At 39.7% G+C, this 21406-nt stretch overlaps 1 protein-coding gene across 2 annotated transcripts in view; it reads left to right on the top strand.

Moving 5' to 3' along the window:
• The window catches only part of ctnna1 (catenin (cadherin-associated protein), alpha 1), a 77467-nt gene extending 58736 nt beyond the window's left edge, over nt 1–18731 (top strand). For both annotated transcript variants that reach the window (XM_065958598.1, XM_065958597.1), the window contains exons 16-18: nt 4147–4252; nt 15622–15756; nt 16848–18731. In XM_065958598.1, coding sequence (XP_065814670.1) covers nt 4147–4252; nt 15622–15756; nt 16848–17138 — 532 coding nt within the window. In that variant the 3' untranslated portion in view covers nt 17139–18731. The remainder of the gene's footprint in view (nt 1–4146; nt 4253–15621; nt 15757–16847) is intronic.
• The last annotated feature ends 2675 nt before the right edge of the window (nt 18732–21406 follow it).

Below are 21406 nucleotides of genomic sequence, written 5' to 3'. Positions count from 1 at the left end.
CATTAATACTCTGTCCCAGATAACATCATTATATACATTTTTGATATTTAAATACTTTTTAACCAAAGTAATGGTCATACAAACTTGAAACACAACAGGATAAAATAGACTTTATAACTGTCGGATGTCATTATTAATTTACAAAACACTGACTGTAATACCCTGGTGTTCAATGTACCATAACTGAAATCTTGAACCCACATTTAGCAAGGGAAAGTTCTTTGACCCCCTCAATGTCCCCCAGGCACCTGTATAATGAGAAAAACAGTTTGAACATGTCCACTAGTTTTACTTTATAGCTCAAATAACACAACACTTAAGCTGGGCGTACATTGTCAGGCCGATTTTGACCCGTTTCTCAGTCGTTTGACTAATTTTGAATTTGGGCTGAATTTCAATTCAATTAAAATGTTAAGGTACTTTCTAAAGAAAAAAAGTTATAGTATTGAATTTTGTTTTTTAATGGTGATTCCATAAGTTATTGTTAAGTCAGATCCTCTGAAAACCCCTGCCATTTTTACGTGTACTTAAGTGTGCATGACATTGGTATTTGTTGTTGGTTTGGTAATATTGACACCTGCTGATTTGTGTTGAACAGCATTATCTCTATGCAATCGGTTAGCTCATCCAATGGGAGTACGTTTGTGTTGGTGTGTGTGGATGATGTGGGGAAACATTTTGTCTGCCTGACTGTTTTTGTGTGACTGTGCCTTTTTTGAATTTTCAAGTGAATTAGTCAGAGGACATTTTGTGCCTTACTCTGAGTCACTTCGGTAATGACGATGAAATGCTGCCTCTCTATCGTCTGAATGGGTCAAATATCCTGTCTACTTGGCTAGAAGTACAATACTGGAAAGCTGCAGCAGAGTTCAAAATATGAACAAAGACATTGATCTGGCCGAGGTTATAGAAACCGCAGCAATTTTCGATTTGCTTTTGTTCATGCAAAGGACTAAAGAAAGAAAAACAAACATTTGCTTCCTTTTGCATTACATGTACTGCACATACTGTAACATATTTAAATGAAATGCAAATGATGCTGCCTCCACCCAGAGTGCCATCCATGTTTCTTTATTAGATGCTGCGGCGGTGTATATATATTTTAAGAGATTATTGATTGCAGTGACATCATTATATCAACATGAAGGCATCTCTCAGTTTAGAGGAGACCCCAGCATTTTAATGAGTCGCTTCAAAAAGAAGAACGGCCCCTTAGGAGCTTTTTTTGACACTGAGTTTACAGGGGGAAAAAAATCTCTATTTACAGCATCTGTGGCTGACTGTCTTTGGTTCAGTATTACTGTTAGCCACCCTTTGTATTCATCTTGCAATTTCCAGAATTAGTTTGTGATTACCGGTACTTTAATTTAAAATTTCAAAGCATTTCTAGGGACAGAAAAAAAGAAAGTGAACCAAAACTAAATATGGCTAATTTGTGAATGAGAAACATTTTTTTTACTGTGTTGTCAGTATTAAACTTATCAAACACTGAAATCTAGATGTGGATCGTTTGCCAGATTTTGGCCTCCTATTCTCAGTCAGTCAGATCGATTCCTGCAAAACTCCAGTGGTGCAAAAGGCAAAAAGGAGTCTGTATCATAAATTCATTTTTCATGTCCCTGCTTTTTTGTACCATGCCAACCACATCCCTGATGACTCATTTTTTTCTCAAAGTGAGAATAAGCCTCTATAGATGGATCTAAAATGGCTAAGGTTTATTTTTTGGGGAATTTAATGAATAAAGTTATGTACCATGGCTTACCTGTGCCACTGTCACCTAGCAACCATGTGGTAACAGAACATATGTTTCCATGTTGAATGTGAATTAATATCAATAAAAAAGCCAGACTTTTAAAGAGAAAAGAAGAAAAACACTTAAAAAAATATTGTTGAGTAGTTACCTGAACTACTAGTAGAACTAGTAGAACTACTACCTGAATAGTAGTTCTATTCAGGGTTTCCAAGGCAAACAGCAAGTTTAGCTACTTTTGTAATGTCAATATAGCAATTGGTGATGAGTACATAATGCACCAATGTGATGGTGACCTGTGGAATAATCTGTGTTACTATCAATGGGGAAAACAAAAGAACAAGTGTGAAAGATTTTTGCCTGTCTTGCTAGTAATAGTGCAGATACTCTGAAAGTTTGTCAGCTTAGTTTTTTGACTTCTTAATTGGCACAATGAGACCATGGATTGCACCATGTGTTTGCCAATGTGTGTGTCTGACCGAGCACTCGCAGATGTTTGTCAGGCTGAATATATGTCTTCACATTATGCCTTGACTCTGGCATGCAGCAGTAGCACAGGGAAGGTCAGTAGCTGGCTAATTCAGCCAGCACCCAAATTATTGCCCCCTCAACCTTGAGCTGGCACAAAGCCCTGTCAAGGTTAATGCTATAGTAGGTAATTGTTTTGGACCTCTCTCCTGACATATCTGCAGAGAGTGAGATTCTTCTTGACTTCTGCATTGCTTATGGCTGTATGACAGCTCTCATGAATAAGGCATGTGTGGCTTGGAAACATGCAACATATTTGGGAGCCACCTATCTTGGAGTGTTGTGTGCTATGGAGTGCTCAGACTGATGTGGTTTAAACTCATCTGGAGGCATGCAGCTGTCACCAAGCCTGAAGTCTCTTGTCCCTTCTCCAGGTATAAATCCATTACGAAAATCCTACAAGGGTCCTCATGTTAGGAGCTCTTTTTTCCTACTCTGTAGCCTCTTTGTGCTTTCCTTTTTCTTACTAGTCGACCAAGGCTGAGCTGAACATGGTGAGGGAATTTAGCAGCTGGCCTTTATTTCTCAGGGCTACAGTGAAGGATATTTAAGGATATTTTTAAAGGAAATCTTTTTGTGGTTTGGGACAAATCAGTTGTTTCTTTGTTATGCACTTACATGGTACACCCTTTTGTTGGGACATACTACAACATTATCACTATTAACGCTTTATTTTAAACACTTAACATAGGAGTTTTCCCCTAGAACCCATCACAATGCCTCGAGCGCCGTCTCCAGGGGGTTGACCCGTCCCCAGAGAGCTGCCAGTCTGTGCTCTGACGCATGGCTCCCTCCACGAGGACCCTGACTTGCTTTACAGCAGAGCAGCAGAGGGAGCAAACGAGAGGGGAAGGGTTGGAGATGGGAGCAGGGGGAAGAGGAAGCAAGAGAACAAAACATAAAATTCCATCTGTTCTGGGTTGGATGGCTCATTTTTTAGCCTGGAGAGAGCAGCTTTGAATCCAATTTGTGCCTCTTGCCAACTGTGTCCTAGAGTCCCTTGTGGGGGCAGAAAAAACAGCAAATGGCTGACAAGCTTACAGTGGGTCGGGTCAGGGCCGGTCTGACCCGTGTTGGGATGGGCTTTGTGTGGCTCCTGAAAGGTCAAGTATGGATTATTAGCTTCCCTTGCATTTGGATGTTTCTACATTTTTTCATGTCGCTGTCCTCCTTTGTCCCATACCTGGATGAAAACAACTATACTAACGATGCTGGTATTTGTGTGTGTGTCGGACTTTTGAGGGCAACCGACATATATGAAACCAATCCTATTTTGCGTCTTAACTTTCTGATAAATCCCTTAAAGCTGCTACAATAAAATGGACCAACAGATTGCATTGAGAATATCTGTCAGAACAGAAAGCATATGGTAACTGCTATGATATGATGGGTTTCTATATCATGGTTATCTCAGATTTGCTGCCAATTTTTAAAAGCATATTCTCATATTTTGTTGATCATCTGCTTAAACTGGAGAAAACATGAGTCTAATCGCCTATTTTAAGTGGGGTCATAGTGCATGAAAAGAGCCTATAATACAGCACCATGGCACCATTTTGAGACTAAAGGCAGCCCTTCTGCATTTAATGGCTTAGAAAACATTCTTGACTCTGTTTGAACAATATGGTGCCAGTGTCTCTAAGCACTGCATGTGTGTTAACATCTGTGCACAAGCATACACATGTATATCTGTGTTGTTTCCCTGAACTATTCCCACAAGTCACGCTTCTCTATCCACACTTGCCTCTGCCCGAAAAACAACCTTCCAAAACAAACAACGCTCCATGACTGAGATGCTGCTGCTGCATATTAAAGGAGTCTGCAGAAGATCAGAAACAGTGACTGATCTTTCCACTTTTTCTCTCCAGGGGTAAAGGGCCACTGAAGAACACGTCTGATGTCATCAGTGCTGCAAAGAAAATTGCGGAGGCAGGATCAAGAATGGACAAGCTGGGCCGCACCATTGCTGACAATGTAAGTCTTTAATGAACCGCCATCCCAAAGGGTTTGCTGTAGACTACACCTTTATACTAGAGACCCCAATATATAATTGGAATTGTCTCAATGTGCCATATCGACACTGTCAGGGTCCAATTAATTAGCAACAAGTGCTGCAACACAAAGGTCAAATACAGGGAAATTAGCTGTTTCTTGGTAGAAAGAAAGAGCACCAACTGTGTGACATAATTCTAATGTTGTGTGTAGTGCCAAATAACATGTTCTAGGTCAGGGGAACATACAAAAGAAGCTGTTTAATTAGAAGCTCGAAGTTAAGTTTTTTCTGTCTTAGAGAATTCTCCGGTACCATATTAACTTTCTAACACTTACTGATGTAAAAACCAAAAGGTATCTGACCTTTTTTTTTTTCGAGGACAAATGCATCTCTAACCTAACCTTGAGCTCGAAGCTTTACCTCTATCATTCTCTTAAGCATAACTGACACTTATGTATCAGTTAACGGTTCATTGTATTGGACACTAATATAACTAACAATTTAGATTAACCATATATTCAGTCCTGAATGTTTTCTATATAATACACATCTTGATAAAATGGTGTAAGAGTTTTTCATTAACCAAATCCTCCTTCCTTTTATTTTTAAATGTTGTACTCGGCAGTGCTGCGTGGAAACCAGATATAAAAACTACAAATGCACGACACACTTTCCTCTCTCTTCTTTGCTCTTATTACTTTAAGCCCTGTCTGCCAAAGCACAGCCCTCTGTCCTTTTTTTTTGCACACATGATTATTGTTTAATATATATTTTTTAAACATTCTTTTGGAGCAAATCCATGTGAAGGGTTCACACTGCAGAGCTCTTTAGATGTAAACAGCCTCTATGATTTGTGTTATTCATGACCCAGCCCGGACCCGTCTTTACCAATTTCTTTCAGGATCAAACACTCCCTTCTTCCCTCTCGGTCTTCCATCTCCCACTCCCCAATTCCCGATTCCATCATCTCTCTGCGTCTGTCCCTTACCCAAGAGACTATGGTCCTTGACATAGGGAAACACGCATTCAATTATCCATGGCCTCATATTTCACTTAAATACTTGCACTGTACCACACCTCAGGGAGACACTGTACATGATTTATTCCTCAACTTATTCATGCCATCTCTTTGGCAGAAATGCATTGCCTCTGTGTCTGCAGTATGTATACACGTTTTTTGTTAAATCATGGAAGAGTTAAGTTTTGATGTTAGCAACAAGACATGGTTGTCACATTGAGGTTTTCTGCTTTAAAGACTTAGCTTGCCTCTGAGGTTTAGATGCACCAGCTGTGGGTTTCTTCACTTCTATCCAAGAACATGCGCTCAGCAAGGCACATGCTTGCTTCAGATGTTCCCTATAAGATTTCAATTTTGATAACATTGGAGGCGTTTGGAAATCTCTCTTGCTCTGGTGTTGTTGACATCTCTGCTGATATGTTGGCATAACAGCAGAAAGCCTCTTTGTTAAGTAACGAGTTATTTTAAATTGAATGATTCATAGCCAATTACAACACATGCATATCAATGCTATGCATCGGTCATTTTAAAATCTGTTTGAGTCTACTGTGCATCATTAGTCTCTAAACAGTCGAGGTATGCCTCCACAAAGCAGTGTTCATTTATTTTTAAAGGTTTATGTTGTTTATTTCATGACTTTTTACTGTTTGTTTTTGGAACAAGATGAGATATGTGAGGGCTGCTGCTGCTGCTGAATATGCGAGGTATACCCTTATGAACTGATAGTGGAACAAACAATCAAAGAAAATTTTAAATAATTATTTGAATTACACTCAAATTTAGAAAGGATGTCAAATGTATATTAAGGAGTATTTAAAATAGCTTTGTGTTAGTGTGCCCTACCAGGGGTTTTAATCATGCCACACATATTGGAACATCTGTATGCCACTATCAGCAGATCTCTCTTATAGTCTGACATAATGAGCTGCTGACCGCCAACAGCCTAGCGCACCTGATATTTTATTTAAATTGCCCTCAGATCCTTCATGTCACAGGTCTGCGTCGATCACAAAGTAAAAGTCAGAACTGTTCTGACCTAAATGCATCCGAATCATTTGAATAGGGAATAAGCCGTTCTGGAAAGTGACTTTTTATGCCTCACTGCTGCTTTTGAAGATGCTTATTCACTTTAATGAAAACAGTGTTATCCCCCAAAGAAAACAGATGGGCAACTGTGCAGGTGTGTGAGCGTGTGTGTGTTGTGCCTGCATCTGAACACTGCTGTTGATTTCAAGCACATGTGTTTGGATGTAGGGGATTATTTTATTCTCCCATCCTCAACTGTTTATAAGTACTGGGTTCTTTATCTTTTTGCTGTGTATATGCATGTTTATGTGTGTGTATGTGTACACTATTAGGGGTGTTGAAGCACTCAGAGTATGAATAAATGAAGAGCTTTGGCTGTTGGAACAGAAGTCTTTGCCAGGAATGAGGACCCCTCCAGCCTCTGAACCCATCCAGCTGTCCCTCTTAGCCTTTCTCTCTCAGCTGAGACCAAAACCCTAGCAGTCCAGGCGACACTCACCCCTATAAGATCAGCCAGGGCTCCCAGGGATAGGCATGGGTAGAGGAGAAGAGAATGATGGAGTGATGGAAGAGGTAGAAAAAAGGGGGAGTGTATTTGTGCGGAGAGAGGAACATCCCTCTTGAGAGATGAATCCATTAAGAGTGCTTCGCCTTTTAATTAGCAGTATAATTGCCAGGTGGCAGTTTTTTAAATTTATTTATTTACACAGGCAGTTTATATTTAGGGCCATAACTCTAACAAAGCAGGATATGCCACAGGCCCACTTAAAGCAAAGGCATGGCACATTGGGATGGTCTCCATACTCTGGCAGCAATAGGAAAGTGATTCACCACCAAGATGCACACATACTGACAGCAGACAGAGAGCAAAGGCAATGCTGGGACTACTCATTAACCTAGGCATATTAATCACTTGCGCTCTGTGCCTCTGGCCTGTGAGGGTTTACTCCTCTTATAAAACACATTGGCAGATGGTCCCAGACTGATAGCACAGCATCTCACCCCACATTTTCCTTTGCAAGACCGTGTCAAGCAGTGTTTTGGTTTGTGAGTATTGTGTTTAACAGAGGGACGTGCAGGTGGACATGGTCTAGTTTGGGGTTTCTGAAAACGGTTAAATATGTGTAATAGAGCCTCATTAAATTTTAAAGAAATGAGTGTAGTGCAGAGATGAGCTGCAGGATTTAGGTCAGTGCTGTACAAAGGTCTGCACTGCAGTTTATTAAGAATTTATGACCCTTCTCTGCAGGGCACCTTATGAGAATTCCATCTGAGCCGGCTGGTAAACAAATAATGCTATGTAATTGAGATTTATAATGTAAATGTGTTAGCCACTATGTAGCCCATAAATTTCTGCTGCTTGCCTGCTCACCACACAAACACTTGCGTGTACACATACAAACACATGCACATAAAATAGGCTTGCATATTTAGAGAATGGGCATGTACAAGCTGTGTCCGTGCAAGCTTTATTCTCATGATGTATACTGACATACATAGTGTACTTTTCCAATTTGCATTCAATCAGTAGAGATTTATGGTGATCCATGGGCTCTGTTGCTGGTCACAGTCTAATCCCGGCCCTGGCCTTAGACGCTTTACAGCAGACAAGGTAGTAAATTACCTACTGCAGTGGAGAAGCAAAAATCTCCCAGGGAGTCCACAAATTCTCAGCTCAGCAGTTCAAGGGTCAGCCCTCAGCCAACTGCAGTTAAACCCAACTGAGTAAAGCAAACCTTATATGCTGCTTGACAATATATATCAGCTCTCAATTGGTTGTTTTGAAAACAATTTGCCAAGATATTTCATTAATAAATGCTTTAAGTCAATCCTGAATGCCTTATAGAAATAAATTGTCCTATAAAGAGACATCTATGGAAACCAAAGAACAGTTTTCCTCAAAAATAGAAACAGTCAAACTTCATGCTGTGATTTTTTTAATAAAGTTTTTTTTTCTTTATTGCTTGTTACTACAACCATAATTCTGTCCAATTAAATAGTTAATAAAGCACTCGCATTAACTTGAATTCATATTTTTTTAGAGATTGAAGGTCTTAGTCTTCATTTCAAATCTAAAGATTTGAAGTAGTTGCTTATCACGTGAGCCAAAAAGGAGTAAAATGTCTGGCCAAATAAAAGTCAAAGTCGAAACATTAAAAAGAAGAAATATAAACAAGCCTTTTTGTACTTTGCTCTTGTCTTTACTTGTCTTTAGCTTTACTTTGCTAAAATATCAGTTTTGCTTACAAGTAAAAGAGTAAAATGTCTAACTGACAGGTGCAGCAGGAATGTAAAAAATGGATGAGGGCCTTATAATTGGTCCCTGTGGTCTCCTCTAAAGTTGGTCTTTTTGGCTCGCCCCCAGCTTGATGTTCTGCTGTCACACCCAGACGCCCTGTCAGCTTACATGTCACATTAACGTTTCCAATTACCTGTGTGATTGAATTGGCCTCACACAAATTTAGCAGATGCAGTGGAAAAAGAGGAGATCTGGTTATCACATTCTGTTATAAAAAAATCTTGATTGATATAGCTAGGTAATGGCATGTTTATATTTAGCTATCGAAAAGCTAACAGCAGCAGTCAGATGCAATCTATTTTTCACAATATTAAAAGTAAAGCATGTTAACTTGGTTAGAGGTTTAGGTCAATTTGTAACTGTAAAAGCTCTTCTTTTAAAGGCTTCTCATATTTCTTTGTTTGGTCCTTAATGGTTTTTTTTCTTCACCATTTATAGTATATCCCTCTTTTAAATTCAGTACGATAAATACATTGCTCAAAAAATCTAAAGATCACTGCATTGTCACATTCAAAACATCAAGTCAGTTAAACTTCATGTATATCCATCCGTCCATTAAGAAGCACAAGTGACAATGAATCAATTTCCCGATTTGGTGCTAATGAAAGTGACAATAGGTGCAATGAAAGCAAGAGCAAGAAAACCCCCAAAAGGGAATGTTTAGCATGTGGTGGTCACGGACAGTTTTTCTCTCCTTATCATTCTGAACTAATTATTATCTAGTTTATTGTTCTGCTAGTTTCCTTGTCAGTACTGGTAGCATTAGGAAATTACCCTGCAGCCCAATCAGGTTGCACAGGTAGTTCTGTTCCTCCAGGATGCCATGTCCATACACGCACTTTGCTAGAAACTTTGCTGTGTCCCGTTCTCCAGCGCATGGAGGAGATACCAGGAGACCAGCAATTGCCAGAGCCCTACAAAATATCCTCCAGCAGGTTACTGGTGTGCAAGTTTCTGACCAAACTGTCAGAAAAAGACTCCATGAGGGTTGCATGAGGGCTCAATGTCCTCTAGTGGGACCTGTGCTCACAGTCCAGCACTTGAAGCCCCGTTCTCTTCTCACACTTGAGAGCATGTTCACACTGAACACATGTGATAGACATGAAAGAGTCTGGAGATACAGTAATGAACGTTATGCATGCTGTAACATCATCCAGCAGGTTTGGTGGTGGTTCAGTGATGGTCTGGGGAGGCATATAATAATGATTTATGATTTATTAATCCTGCGAGGGGAAATTCAGCTTTACACTCTGTTTAATGGACATGAACACACACAGGCCGAATTACACACACAGATGAACAAACAGGATCCTCTGGACATGCATTAATGGAGAGGTCTCAGAGTGAAGGTGCTGCCCACAGCAAGCGCAGATCCGTTTTTAGGGGTTCAGTGCCTTGCTCAAGGGCACCTCTGCTGTGCTCAGGAAGTGGAACGGCACCTCTCCAGCTACCAGGCTAATTTCTGGACTTGGCCTGTGCTGGGACTTGAACCGGCAACACTCTAGCTCCCAACCCAAGTCCCTACAGACTGAGCTACTGCCACCCCATAACCTTTGAGGATTGCACAAGCCTCCATATCATGGGCAACAGTACCCACACTGCTGTTTGGTATGGCAATGACATTCTCAGAGTGACTGTGAGACCTTATGGTTGGTCAGTGGGCCCTGGGTTGTTCCTGTCGAAGGACAATGTCTGGCCAGTGTGTAGACAGTTCCTGGATGACGACTGCATTGATGTCATTTACTGGCCCTCTAGTTCTACTGACCTAAATCCAATTCAACACCTATGGGATGTTATGTATTGGTGCACCCGGCTGTCCAGGAGCTCACTGATGTCCTGATCCAAGGCTGGGAGGAGATCCCCCAGGACATCATATGCCAACTCATCATGAGAATGCCAAATGTAATCGGGAGTTCATACAGGCAGGCAGGGGCCATACACACTTCTGAGTCACATTATGAGTTGCTGCTGGACAATTTACATGTTGGATGAGCCGAAGAGTTCACTTTTTTTTTTGGTTTGATTTTGAATCCAAACCTCAATGGGTTTTATAATTTTGGTTTCCATTGACTGTATAATTAATCAAGATCTAACGTGTGATTCAAGTTTTTCCTTAATATTTTTGAGCAGTGATTTTTTTTTTATTGCTCTGTATTCCTCTTTAAATGTCTACAGATTTCAGTGAGCAATTTATCATTTTCTGTTGCAGTGTATCCCTATCTCCTACTTCAGTTTCCTCCTGAAGTGAATGGTCTTTGCAGACCATGCTCTGTCTTCCGTATCTCCTTAAATTTTCCCATAGATCTCAGGTGTACTGCTATTCCCGGTGGCACTCTGCACATTGTATCCTATATTTCTCTGATCCCTGCTTCGCCCCTGGCAGTTTAGAGGTTTAATGGCACGTAAAGGTTCCCGTTGGCTTCTTGTCCTGAAGGTCCTTTCTCAGGTTAGGCAGAGCTAATTATCCACAACCCTTTACCAAACACACAGCTAAACAAATAGTTTGCCCCCCCCCCCTTTAATATTTTACATTTTTGAGTTTTAAAGCTGCGTGGGGAAAAGAGCTTGCTGGTAAAAAGGTTGTTTTTTTTCCAATTTGAGCTGGTGAAATCCAACAACATCACATAGCTCGTCTCAAAAGATGTTTTTGTTTGTTTAAGAATGATTTTTCAAAATCAAAAGCAGATTAACAAATCGGGCTGCGAGCAGTTTGTTATAGGATGATTTATAAATGTGAGGCATTTTTGATCAGTGTGCTTTGGAAATAAACAAAAATCTTTTTTAAGTTGTATAGCAGTACTTTCTCTGGCTCCAGAAAACAAGGAATAACTCAAGATAAAGCAACGGGCAAAGTCCCAATGAAGACACTAAAAAAAGACACTCCAACCATCACACTTAGACATGACAGCGGTGAAAGTACCAATTTACTCACCATACGAAGCACATCAGAAAAGCACCGCTGTTTTCACAACCCTGTGGCACTCCCCAACAGGTTGCTGGCAGCAGCACATTAGAATGCTGCAGTGTCAGTAAATATTGGAAATTGGCATTTCCTCTGGGTGATGCGTCCTGAAAGGTCAATGCCGGGCAGCAGCAGCCCAGTGGCTCTGACTCTGTCTCTGCTCTGTGTAATGGAATTCAGCGGAACTGCATGGCATTTCCAATAATGGGACCTGACCTTCCTGATCATCATTTATATCGTGGACATTACCCAACACAGGCCATAGTGAAAGCCTTCTGTTAAACATCCTACTCTGTTATTCTTATTGCCTGATTTCCTTGTGTCATTTGTGTGCTGTGAGTTGGTAAGAAGGAAAAGATTTTTGCTTTTGTGGAAGACTGCTGTGAACCTCCTCTTGAGAAACAGCTTAAATGCTAAGCAATTCAACATCAAGAGAGAGCTACCCACACACTTACAAAGTAAGACCCTCATGAATATGGAACAAGGCAAAAGTCATGAAAGCCATTGTTCCTTAAGAGAAAACAATTAGAAATTAGAACAATGATCAACTACCTTTTCATCCGACTTGGATGTCTCACCTTTCTTTTTCTGAGAAGGCACTTAGAGTCGGTAGTGAGGAGACAAGGACAACTCTACAAGAATCATTGACATTTCTCCATGTACTGCTGGCTCCTGTTGAAAGGTGGTGACTCACCTTTTCTATTAGTTTGCCTTGAAAAGATATCCCAAACTCTGTCAGGAAGTCTGTAGTGCTCCTCTCGTCGTCTTGTCATCTCTCAGTAGTAGCTAACCCAGCAAGGTTAAAGATGATAAAGGTATTTCCACATAATTAAGAAAAGTACTTACATTTACTGCAAATGTTTTCTTGATTTAGTATAGGTCCTGTATGACATATGTTCGAGACACCCCCATCCCCCCCCAAACACTGCAAGATGGGTGAAATGGAAGTTTTGTAAATTGTTCAGTAGTTTCTTATTTGTCGCAGTTAAAGATTTTGATGTTTGTGGGAAAAAACTCTTAAACTTTTGGAATTAAAGCAGTTAATTAAATTCATACTAATTAGTGCAAAAGACAAATATTTCTTATTTTAACACATACATGTGCTTTTCTTTCTTTAATCGCTCTTACAGCACAGCGAATGGAGCCCGTGAGCTACTCTAATTAGTGACTCACAGATCAGCTTGTGAAAACCGTCAAGCATATCTCACACAGTGTATCTGTTTGAATTGCCAAAACAATCCAAGGTGTTTTTGTCTCTTCTCTGTGCAGCTTATACATTCACATGTCACAGTCAGAGCAGCCTTGCTGAGTTTCCTGAGTGCTGAGTGAAGCCAGCAGCTGAGCTGAGTATGAGCACAAGTGATGCTTTCACAGCGCCCTGCTCTCAGCCGTCTGAATACTTCCCCGAGCCCTCATTAGCATGGCTGCTGCATTCAGCCTCATCCCAGGACTTTGCTTTTGCATGCGAGAGTCTATGCACACACTCACACATCCACACTATTTTTTACTTACTTAAACCCCCCTCCCATCTTCAGTTGAGTCCTCCTGTCTGCGTTCCGATTCCCCAGTTGGATTTCTCCCCTTATTTACTCCTCCATACTGTTCCCCCTCTGGCTCTCTATTCATCCTCCTCTTTTCTCCAGCTACTTATTTTTCTTCTTCTCTCCTCCTTTTTTAACCTTTCCTCCCGCTCCTCTTTTATCCAGTCTCTCAGCCATGTATTAGTCCTCTCCTGTATGATGATCATCCCCTCCAGCCCTTTTTCTCCTCATCTCCTCTTGCATACCCTTCTTTAATAGAATGTCAACTCTTACATTTCCCTCCTCTCCACTTAGCCCTTCTTCGATAAATCAGGAGTGGTGAGAAAAGACTCAATTTTATTAATATTATAACAGGACATCTATAGTGCTCTCAGTGTGGAAAGACGCAAATGGAACAACCTCAGTTTTATTTGTTTTGATTTGTATTTATGTATGCAGATAGGGTTGCTGTCTCTCAATACAGTGAGAGAAAGTGCTTAGTGTCCTTGTTCTACTAAAGCAGCACATTACTCTGCTGTCTGTCATGTATGAATGAACAGAGTTGTGCTGGCTGGGATGGTGTGTAAATACATGCATGCCTGGCTGTATAGTTAGGGGGTGTTGGTGTGTTATATTCAGTGACTTGCTCTGCACTCTCACCAGGGATACTTGTGTGCTCACAAGGATTAGACATGTCACTGTCTGACGTGTCCAAAAACTTTGCATGCAGTAAAGACAACAGGGATTTCTGACTAAGTTCATTTTAATAGTATGAACAGTCATTATTAAACGTCTACTCTCTGCTCACTTACAGACACACAAAAATCCTCTTCATTTAGTCATTAAGTCTAGACTCTTGCAAACACTCTCACACACTTCATCACTGACCTCACCAGCTCCATCCTACAGATGCCATCAATTAAATATTGGCTGCTATTACCTCCCATTCACCTTTTCCCCCACGCTCTGAATTAACAGCTGCCAGAGGACTCCTCCTTCAGGGAGACCAGCACCTGCATATCCTGATGTTTTAGCCAGTTTTTACTCCTCGGCCGCTCTGTCGCACGGTCATTCCGATGTTTATCATAGGAACAGTTAGTTCAGTAGTCGAGGTGAAATGCTGCCAGCCTCTGGTTATCTTTCACAAGAGTAGTCACACCATGTCATGATCATGTCAGACACTCTGCAGAGGTCTACACTCTGATGTAAAGCATCAGCATGCCAGCAGGGTGTTGTGTCCTTCACTTGATGAGCAGCTAAGAAGAGTTCTGTGGCCTAATTACCATGCTGGCAGGGGGCTTATTCAGCGACCAAGAAAGGGTATAGATGTTGTGTTGCAAGGTAGAACCCAGATCTAATTATGATGAGATGAAATACTCAATGAGGGTGCCAATGCTAAATGAGATGCATTTGTTGGGCTCGTCACATTCTGTCACTCTTAAGTGGGTTTTATGATAATTTATTGGATTTCTAGAGGTTAATGGGTTTTTTATGGCTCCACTGTAGTTTGCTTTGTGTTCCTAGTTCACTTTTGAAAGTATAGGTAATGCCTTGCTGGAAAGAATAATTAGCTTTTTGATTTATGTGTGGAACTTAAAGTCTTAAAAATGTTTACCCAAACAGTTTTAGGTTGTTCTCATCTATGAAATAAATAATTAGTTGTCGACTGTTAAATGACACATCCATATTGAACAATTCATTGCTTCAAGTTTAATTTTGAAGTAAATTCTCTTGTTTTATTTTCTGAAATGTAAAGCTGAATTTTTTTTTGCCAAAGAAGACATTTAGGATTTCATCTTAAGCTTTAGAAAACACCGGTCTACATTTTCTCCACTTCTGACATTTTAAAGAATTAAAAACTAATTGAAAAATCTAGAAAGTAATTGACAAATTAACCTGAAACAAGAATAAGTGATGTAGGCTTAATTTCATTTATTCCCACATGTTCTTTCACCTGTTCTTTGAGTTTATAGAATGCCGAGTTCTCAAACATCTGTTTATGAGGTAACAGATGCTGACAGCTGAGATCGGTGACTTTTTAAAATACGGACAACACTTCTTAACATTGAACTTACCAGCTGAACCTTTTTTTTTTTTGCTTCTAAGAACACGTCACATGGGATTATGGCCAACCTTGAAAGCGATTGATTGACAGCCTTGTTGGGCTGTTAATAGAATTTGCATTCTGTGTGACTTGATCGTGCCTAACCCTGTGAAGATGGGTTATCAATCTAGCAGGTTGTGGGCGTGCGTTTGTCATTTTGGCTCTGAGTACGTCCCTAATGTGGGTGTCTACTTTACCTGTCACACTGCTACTAACTCATCTTGATAAAGTGCGAGATCATTGCCTCTGTGGAATCACATCAATATTCAGATTGAGTAGTGCCAGCAAATGACTCACCTGACAAAAATTGATTCATTGTTCGACCTGCAGGCAGGTAGTATTAAAACTACGAACCTGTTACTGCTTATTTTACTCACTGATGTGCACATTGGTTGACATATGTTGTCTTTCTCTCTCACAGTGCCCAGACTCGACCTGTAAGCAGGACCTGCTCGCCTACCTGCAGCGGATTGCCTTGTACTGCCACCAGCTGAACATCTGCAGCAAAGTCAAAGCGGAGGTGCAGAACCTGGGAGGAGAGCTGGTTGTCTCTGGGGTAAGTTCAACATGACATAAAACATCGAAACGCTGTCAGAGCTTTACAGACCTCTTTGTGCAACAGGCCCCACAGTACCTAAAGAGTAGTAGAGCAGTTGATATGGGGTGTTAAATTAAACCATTTTATTTGGACTGTAACTATTTTGAGGACTGCAGAGAGCAGTCGTCATCGGTGGCAGGTTCAGAGGAAGCCACAGAGGATGGTGAGAGAGGAGAGGAAGAGCACTCATGCAAACAGCGCAGGTTTTAAAACACTAACATTAAGACAATGCAGAAATGTTGAAGCCTCCAGGATAAACACAAAAGCTGATTGTTAACAGAACTGCATTTGTGTACAAATAAATACCCACAGATTACCTTTTATTTCCAGCTCAAAAGATAATTAAATCAATGGAATTCATTGACTTCTTTCTAAAGTTTTATTATCTAGTAATGCCCAGATAAATGAAAAATACCTAGCGGCATTGGCTGTTGGTTGTCATTACTTTATGATTAATTCTCTGCACTGTAATTTGCAGGCTATATTTCATAATGACTTAACAGATAACAGAAATAATGGCCTTCCTCTGCAAGTCAGGACTAATGTAGCCCAAATGTTCTCCAACCTTTTTACTACTTAAGATAACGTTGTAAAAGGCAAATGTTTACAGACCCTATTTAAGCATTAATTAACCTATTACTTGCCAGTCAAATTAATTAAAAGCGACAGCCTCTGTGTGCAGGAAGTAATGGATTCTTCCCTCCTTTCTTTAAGGGTGAAATGAGCCAATGCCTCCAACACACCTAGTCAAGTGTCACCAGAGTCTCTGAGGCTATTAAAGTGTGGGAATTAAATTAGTGTGACCTTTTTCCATATTCTAAAATTTCTCACATCTGTTTGTGTGCAGGGAAAACTCAGAAAGGTTGTTGATTCTTTTGTGCAACCACTTAAGTCTCAATGTATGTGTTTTAAATCTTGCATTAGGTGGAAGTAGATAATTTACTGATTTAAAAATAGATGTGAATTAAGACAACAAATTTGCTTTGGCTGCTTTACAAAGCTAACTGTTTCTCTCTTCTTCTTCTCTCCCGACTCTTCCATGTTCTCAGTTGGACAGCGCCATGTCCCTCATCCAGGCCGCTAAGAACCTCATGAACACTGTGGTGTCCACCGTCAAGGCCTCCTACGTGGCATCCACCAAGTACCAGAAGAACAAAAACATGGAGGCCCTCAATATGCCAGCGATCTCCTGGAGGATGAAAGCTCCTGAGAAGAAGCCTCTGGTGAAGAGAGAGAAGCAGGACGACGGCCACACCAACCGCGTCAAGAGATCCTCTCAAAAGAAGCATGTGAACCCGGTGCAGGCTCTAAGCGAGTTTAAAGCCATGGATAGCATCTAGACTGCCCTGTCTCTGAGTCAAGACAACACACACAGGTTGACCAATGAGTTTCTATATAGATAAAGCTTTTCACTCTATCAAAAAAAAAAAAGAGTGGTTTATCATGTTTGTTCCATTTTTGCATAGACAGCTTGTCTGTTTGACCAATTATATACCTTCACCGACTCTTCTGTATTCCTCAAGTTCACATTTGATCTAGTCTGCTTCTTAAACGTCTCTTAATAAGCAGTAAGAGGGAAATCAACTGGACAAAGGCATTTTCTGTTTGTTTCCGTGTTTGTGTGAGAACGAGGAGTGGGTTTCACAGGTATTATCCGAACTAATTCCAGAGGCTTTTGATTATTTTGTATCCTCTCCAGTTTTATAGTGAATACTGTGGGGTCCCTGGTGTTTTCCAGTCAAATGTCTGATGATCGCATGATCCCTTCTGTTCTGAGAATATCAACTATGCAAAATCTCAACTGCCTTATTTTAACTGAGTCATAACAGTTGTTCATTTGGATGTGCTGGGCTAACTGGTAAGATTTTTAATATGTTTGGTTTAACTTTAGTAACCAAAGTCAATATATTTTCCATGCCTGTACTTTTATAACTTTATACATGCTTTGTTATGCCACTAAAACAGAATAAGTTTAAACTGATCTTAAACACTACTTTCAGAGCTGAACGATGCACATTGTGTATCCACTTTAACAAATTGTCTGAGAAATGTCATTTCTTCATAATTTAAGCATCTCAAGTTATATTACTGTTTTTTTTTATGTTCACTTATTTGGCAAACCAAAAGTGACTCACCAGCCCTCTGTTTGCAGTATAATTGGTACCTTTGCATCTACAATGAGTCACACAGATCAACCAAGACCAGTCAAACTTTGTAAATAAAACCCCAACTCCTCAGAGTCTGAGAGAATCAGGGAGGCTGAACAATAAGTAGACCCTGTGTCAGTAGTCCTCAAGCTGACAAAGCTTCATTAACTGACAATGTGACCAAACACCTTCACAATCTAAGAACGGGTCCAAATTGAGGGATCAATATGTTTCCTTTGCACAGCTTTAGAGAGGATTTCACTGTGTTTAAACTCATCTTCATTGTTTGTATTCCTTGTCTTTGGGCTTGAACACTAATCAAGGTTTTACTTGTGAACAATCTTTATAAAACTAGAAACAAGTTGGCAGGTGTTTGAGCTTTAATATTAAACAGATCTTTTCTTTCAGGTAACAGCGGTGGTGATTTAGTTGCTCTGTGCAGCAGTCGTATATGGTATCGTCCTGCGGAGTGGTGCATTGGTGTATACTAAGGCTTTGAAATTCTGCTGCTCTTGACACCTGTAAATTACTGCAGGACGGGCATGATAGGTTATTTGACGGTTTTTATTTACTGTAGAATCAAGCATTTCCAGAGTGTTTTTCAATATGTTTGTTTTCCTCACTATTGTCCTTTTTTCTGTATTTGACTTTGGATTTTGAATCTTGAATGATATCAAACTACGTTGCTGTGGATTTTTGTTATTGAGAGCTGACTTATTAGTGCACAAGTTTCATGTATTCATGTGCCTGCTTTATATCTAAATAAACAAACAAAATGAAAATGGGTCTGTCCTTGTTTTCTTTGCAGCATACTGAAGCTATTTTCCCCTCCCTTGAACCCCCATTGTCCTTATATGCCTCTTTTTTTTCATTGTACCAGATTTATGATGTAGAGACAAGGTTTAGTACCAGGAAAAGTGCTAAAAAAAAGCCCTTCAGGCTTGTTTTTTGCTTTCAAAGATAAAGTGAGGTTCCACAGATCCCTAAATATGCTGCTGTGCATAATCAAAGCATTATATCATGTATACATACCCCCCATATAGTCTGCTTTACTGACTTGAGGGTCATATACAGCATGCTTTTGTTACTTCTATAATTGTGTTCCTCTGCTGTTGTGGTTTATTTTCTCTAGAAAAATAAAATAAGTGCAGCTTTTAACATCAAACACATTCTTCTGGTGGTGTTCTTTTTTTTTTTTTTTTAATGAGACTTTGTGAAAAAATGCATTAGGAGACCAAAGAAAGTGCACAACATGAAGATAAATATATCTGAACAACTCTGTATGGAGCAGAAAATGGTCTATTTTTCCTTAAGTGCTGTAGTAATCGCACAACAGAGCCAGTATGAGTCACGGCTGAGAAGATGTTCACTTTTATATTGAAGCCCAAGCAGGATAGTTTAAGTTTCACTACGTGCAGCTGGTGTGTGATGACTGGTATTCATTGGAGTGGTTAGCTGACTGATTACCCATTTACCTAATTTCCATCCATTTAAGAGTCATAGTTCTTGCATTTTGAAATAATATTTTTTATGAACTCATACAGATAGATAAAGTAGCAGGAGATGACTAGATTTCCAGAACCTCACTTAATCACTAGTAGTACAGTTGTTTTCTATCACTGCAATAATTACTCTGTAATATACAATACAAGGCAGTCATTCTGATAGTATACACACTAGAAAATTAAAACTTTGAACCTTAATTTGGAGGTAAATAAATATTATGAAGGTCAAGCTCTTGGGTTAGAAAATATGTGCACTTGTGAAGTCTTGTTTGAACAGCTTTTCCCACTTGATTTGTATGTAAGTTAAATAACACAGGTCTTTGTAACCTTTAAAAAGTTATTTACAAAACAAGTTTTTTGAACCATTGTTGCATTTAAAGGTGTATTCGCTCCAACAAACAGTCAAAAGTGTAACTGTCGGTAAACCTTTAAGCTCCATGTGTAAAGAGATAGGGGAGTTATAGGAAGTCAATAATTTTGTTCTATTTTTTTATAATTACTACAGCAAGGCATTTAAATATCTAGGTTTGATTTTATTACAGGCAAGTAGGCCTTTTAAAAGAATATATGAAATAAGCTTTTGCAAATACAGTATGGACTCATACATAAAGACTTTCAACAGACCAAAAGAAAAAAAGTGCAGGTATATGGCAAAACATGGACAGGCTAAGGTGCAAACAACAGAATAAACCAATTTCTCCATTTCACTACTTTTTTTCTCCAGAATGCGGTGTCGGTGAGTGAGCATGCGCAATAGCAAACTCATAGAGCTAGCTCACCTACACGACACACCTGTGTTTTCTTCTTCAGTGATTGCCGTGAAAAGAATTTGACATTTTGACGATGCAAAAATGAGCAAGCCTGGAGGCGCGTTTATTTGAGCCTTGATGAAACATTCTATAGTGTAAGCAAGTGCAAAAAGTGGAGTTTAATTAGCTTTAACCTTGAAGTTAAGCTAATTTACAGCCATTTTAATTTAGCTAACATACCTAAAGAGGGTTGAACATTACAGAAAAAAACGTGTATTTACACAGAGGTTGGAGTTCACTGTACAAGGACAGAAACAGTCTTAGAAAAGACACTGTGCTTTGTTGGGCTCTTACACCTCCGACTCTCTCAATGAAATGTTGTGTTGGACTTGTTTCATACTGAATGGATAACAACAAATCCTGCATTACAACCTAGAGGAAAAGCAAGCTGCATAAGTTCACCTCTGAGAGAAACACCAACATTACCTGCGAGTGCACCAATGGATGAAAGGATGTTAACATGAGATCATTTTCCTCCAGCTCCTTCAGCCCTGAGTGAAACTTTCTTTTATTGTTTAAGCTGCTATTATGCCTTTGTTGCGTTGAAGTTTTTGGGTTAGTTCAACACTGATGTCAGTGTTAATGGACTTGTCTTGAGAGTCAGTGCTTGTTGTGTGTGTGCACGTCTAATTTTTGAGTCAGAGCCCTTAATGATCTTGTTGTTTGGGTGTACCTCCTTGAGTTTATCTATAAATCTTGTTGCGCTTGCAGTTGTGAAGCAGATTGGGATGCTCTCTTGTGTTCAAGTGCAGCTCATAGCCAATCATTGAACACAGGGTTTGTAATGCTGCTTGTTTTATGAAGTAAAGAGTCTAAACATTGCTTCATCCACCTCACTACTGCTGTGTGTCCTAAAATGGGTCCTGACAACTTGACTGAGCTACACTGCAAAAAAAGAAAAGTTGGGTGAACTCAAAATTTCAAGGCAACAAACTTCGATAAAATTTTAAGTTGGGCAATTAAACTAAATATTTTAAGTTTTGCTTTTGAGGTTGCGCAACTCTGAATTCTGATTTTTGTCAACTCAACCGTAAGTTCTACTAACTTATAATTTTACATTGTAATAACTTTTAATCCTTACTTCTGCCAACTCTCCTGTACATTTTACTAACTTATAATTTTACATTGTAATAACTCTGAATTCTTA

This window comes from Labrus bergylta, chromosome 9 (assembly GCF_963930695.1).
Source record: "Labrus bergylta chromosome 9, fLabBer1.1, whole genome shotgun sequence".
Taxonomy (NCBI): Eukaryota; Metazoa; Chordata; class Actinopteri; order Labriformes; family Labridae; genus Labrus; species Labrus bergylta.
Note: the sequence above shows the minus strand (reverse complement) of the source record. Positions and strands in the feature narration are given on the sequence as shown.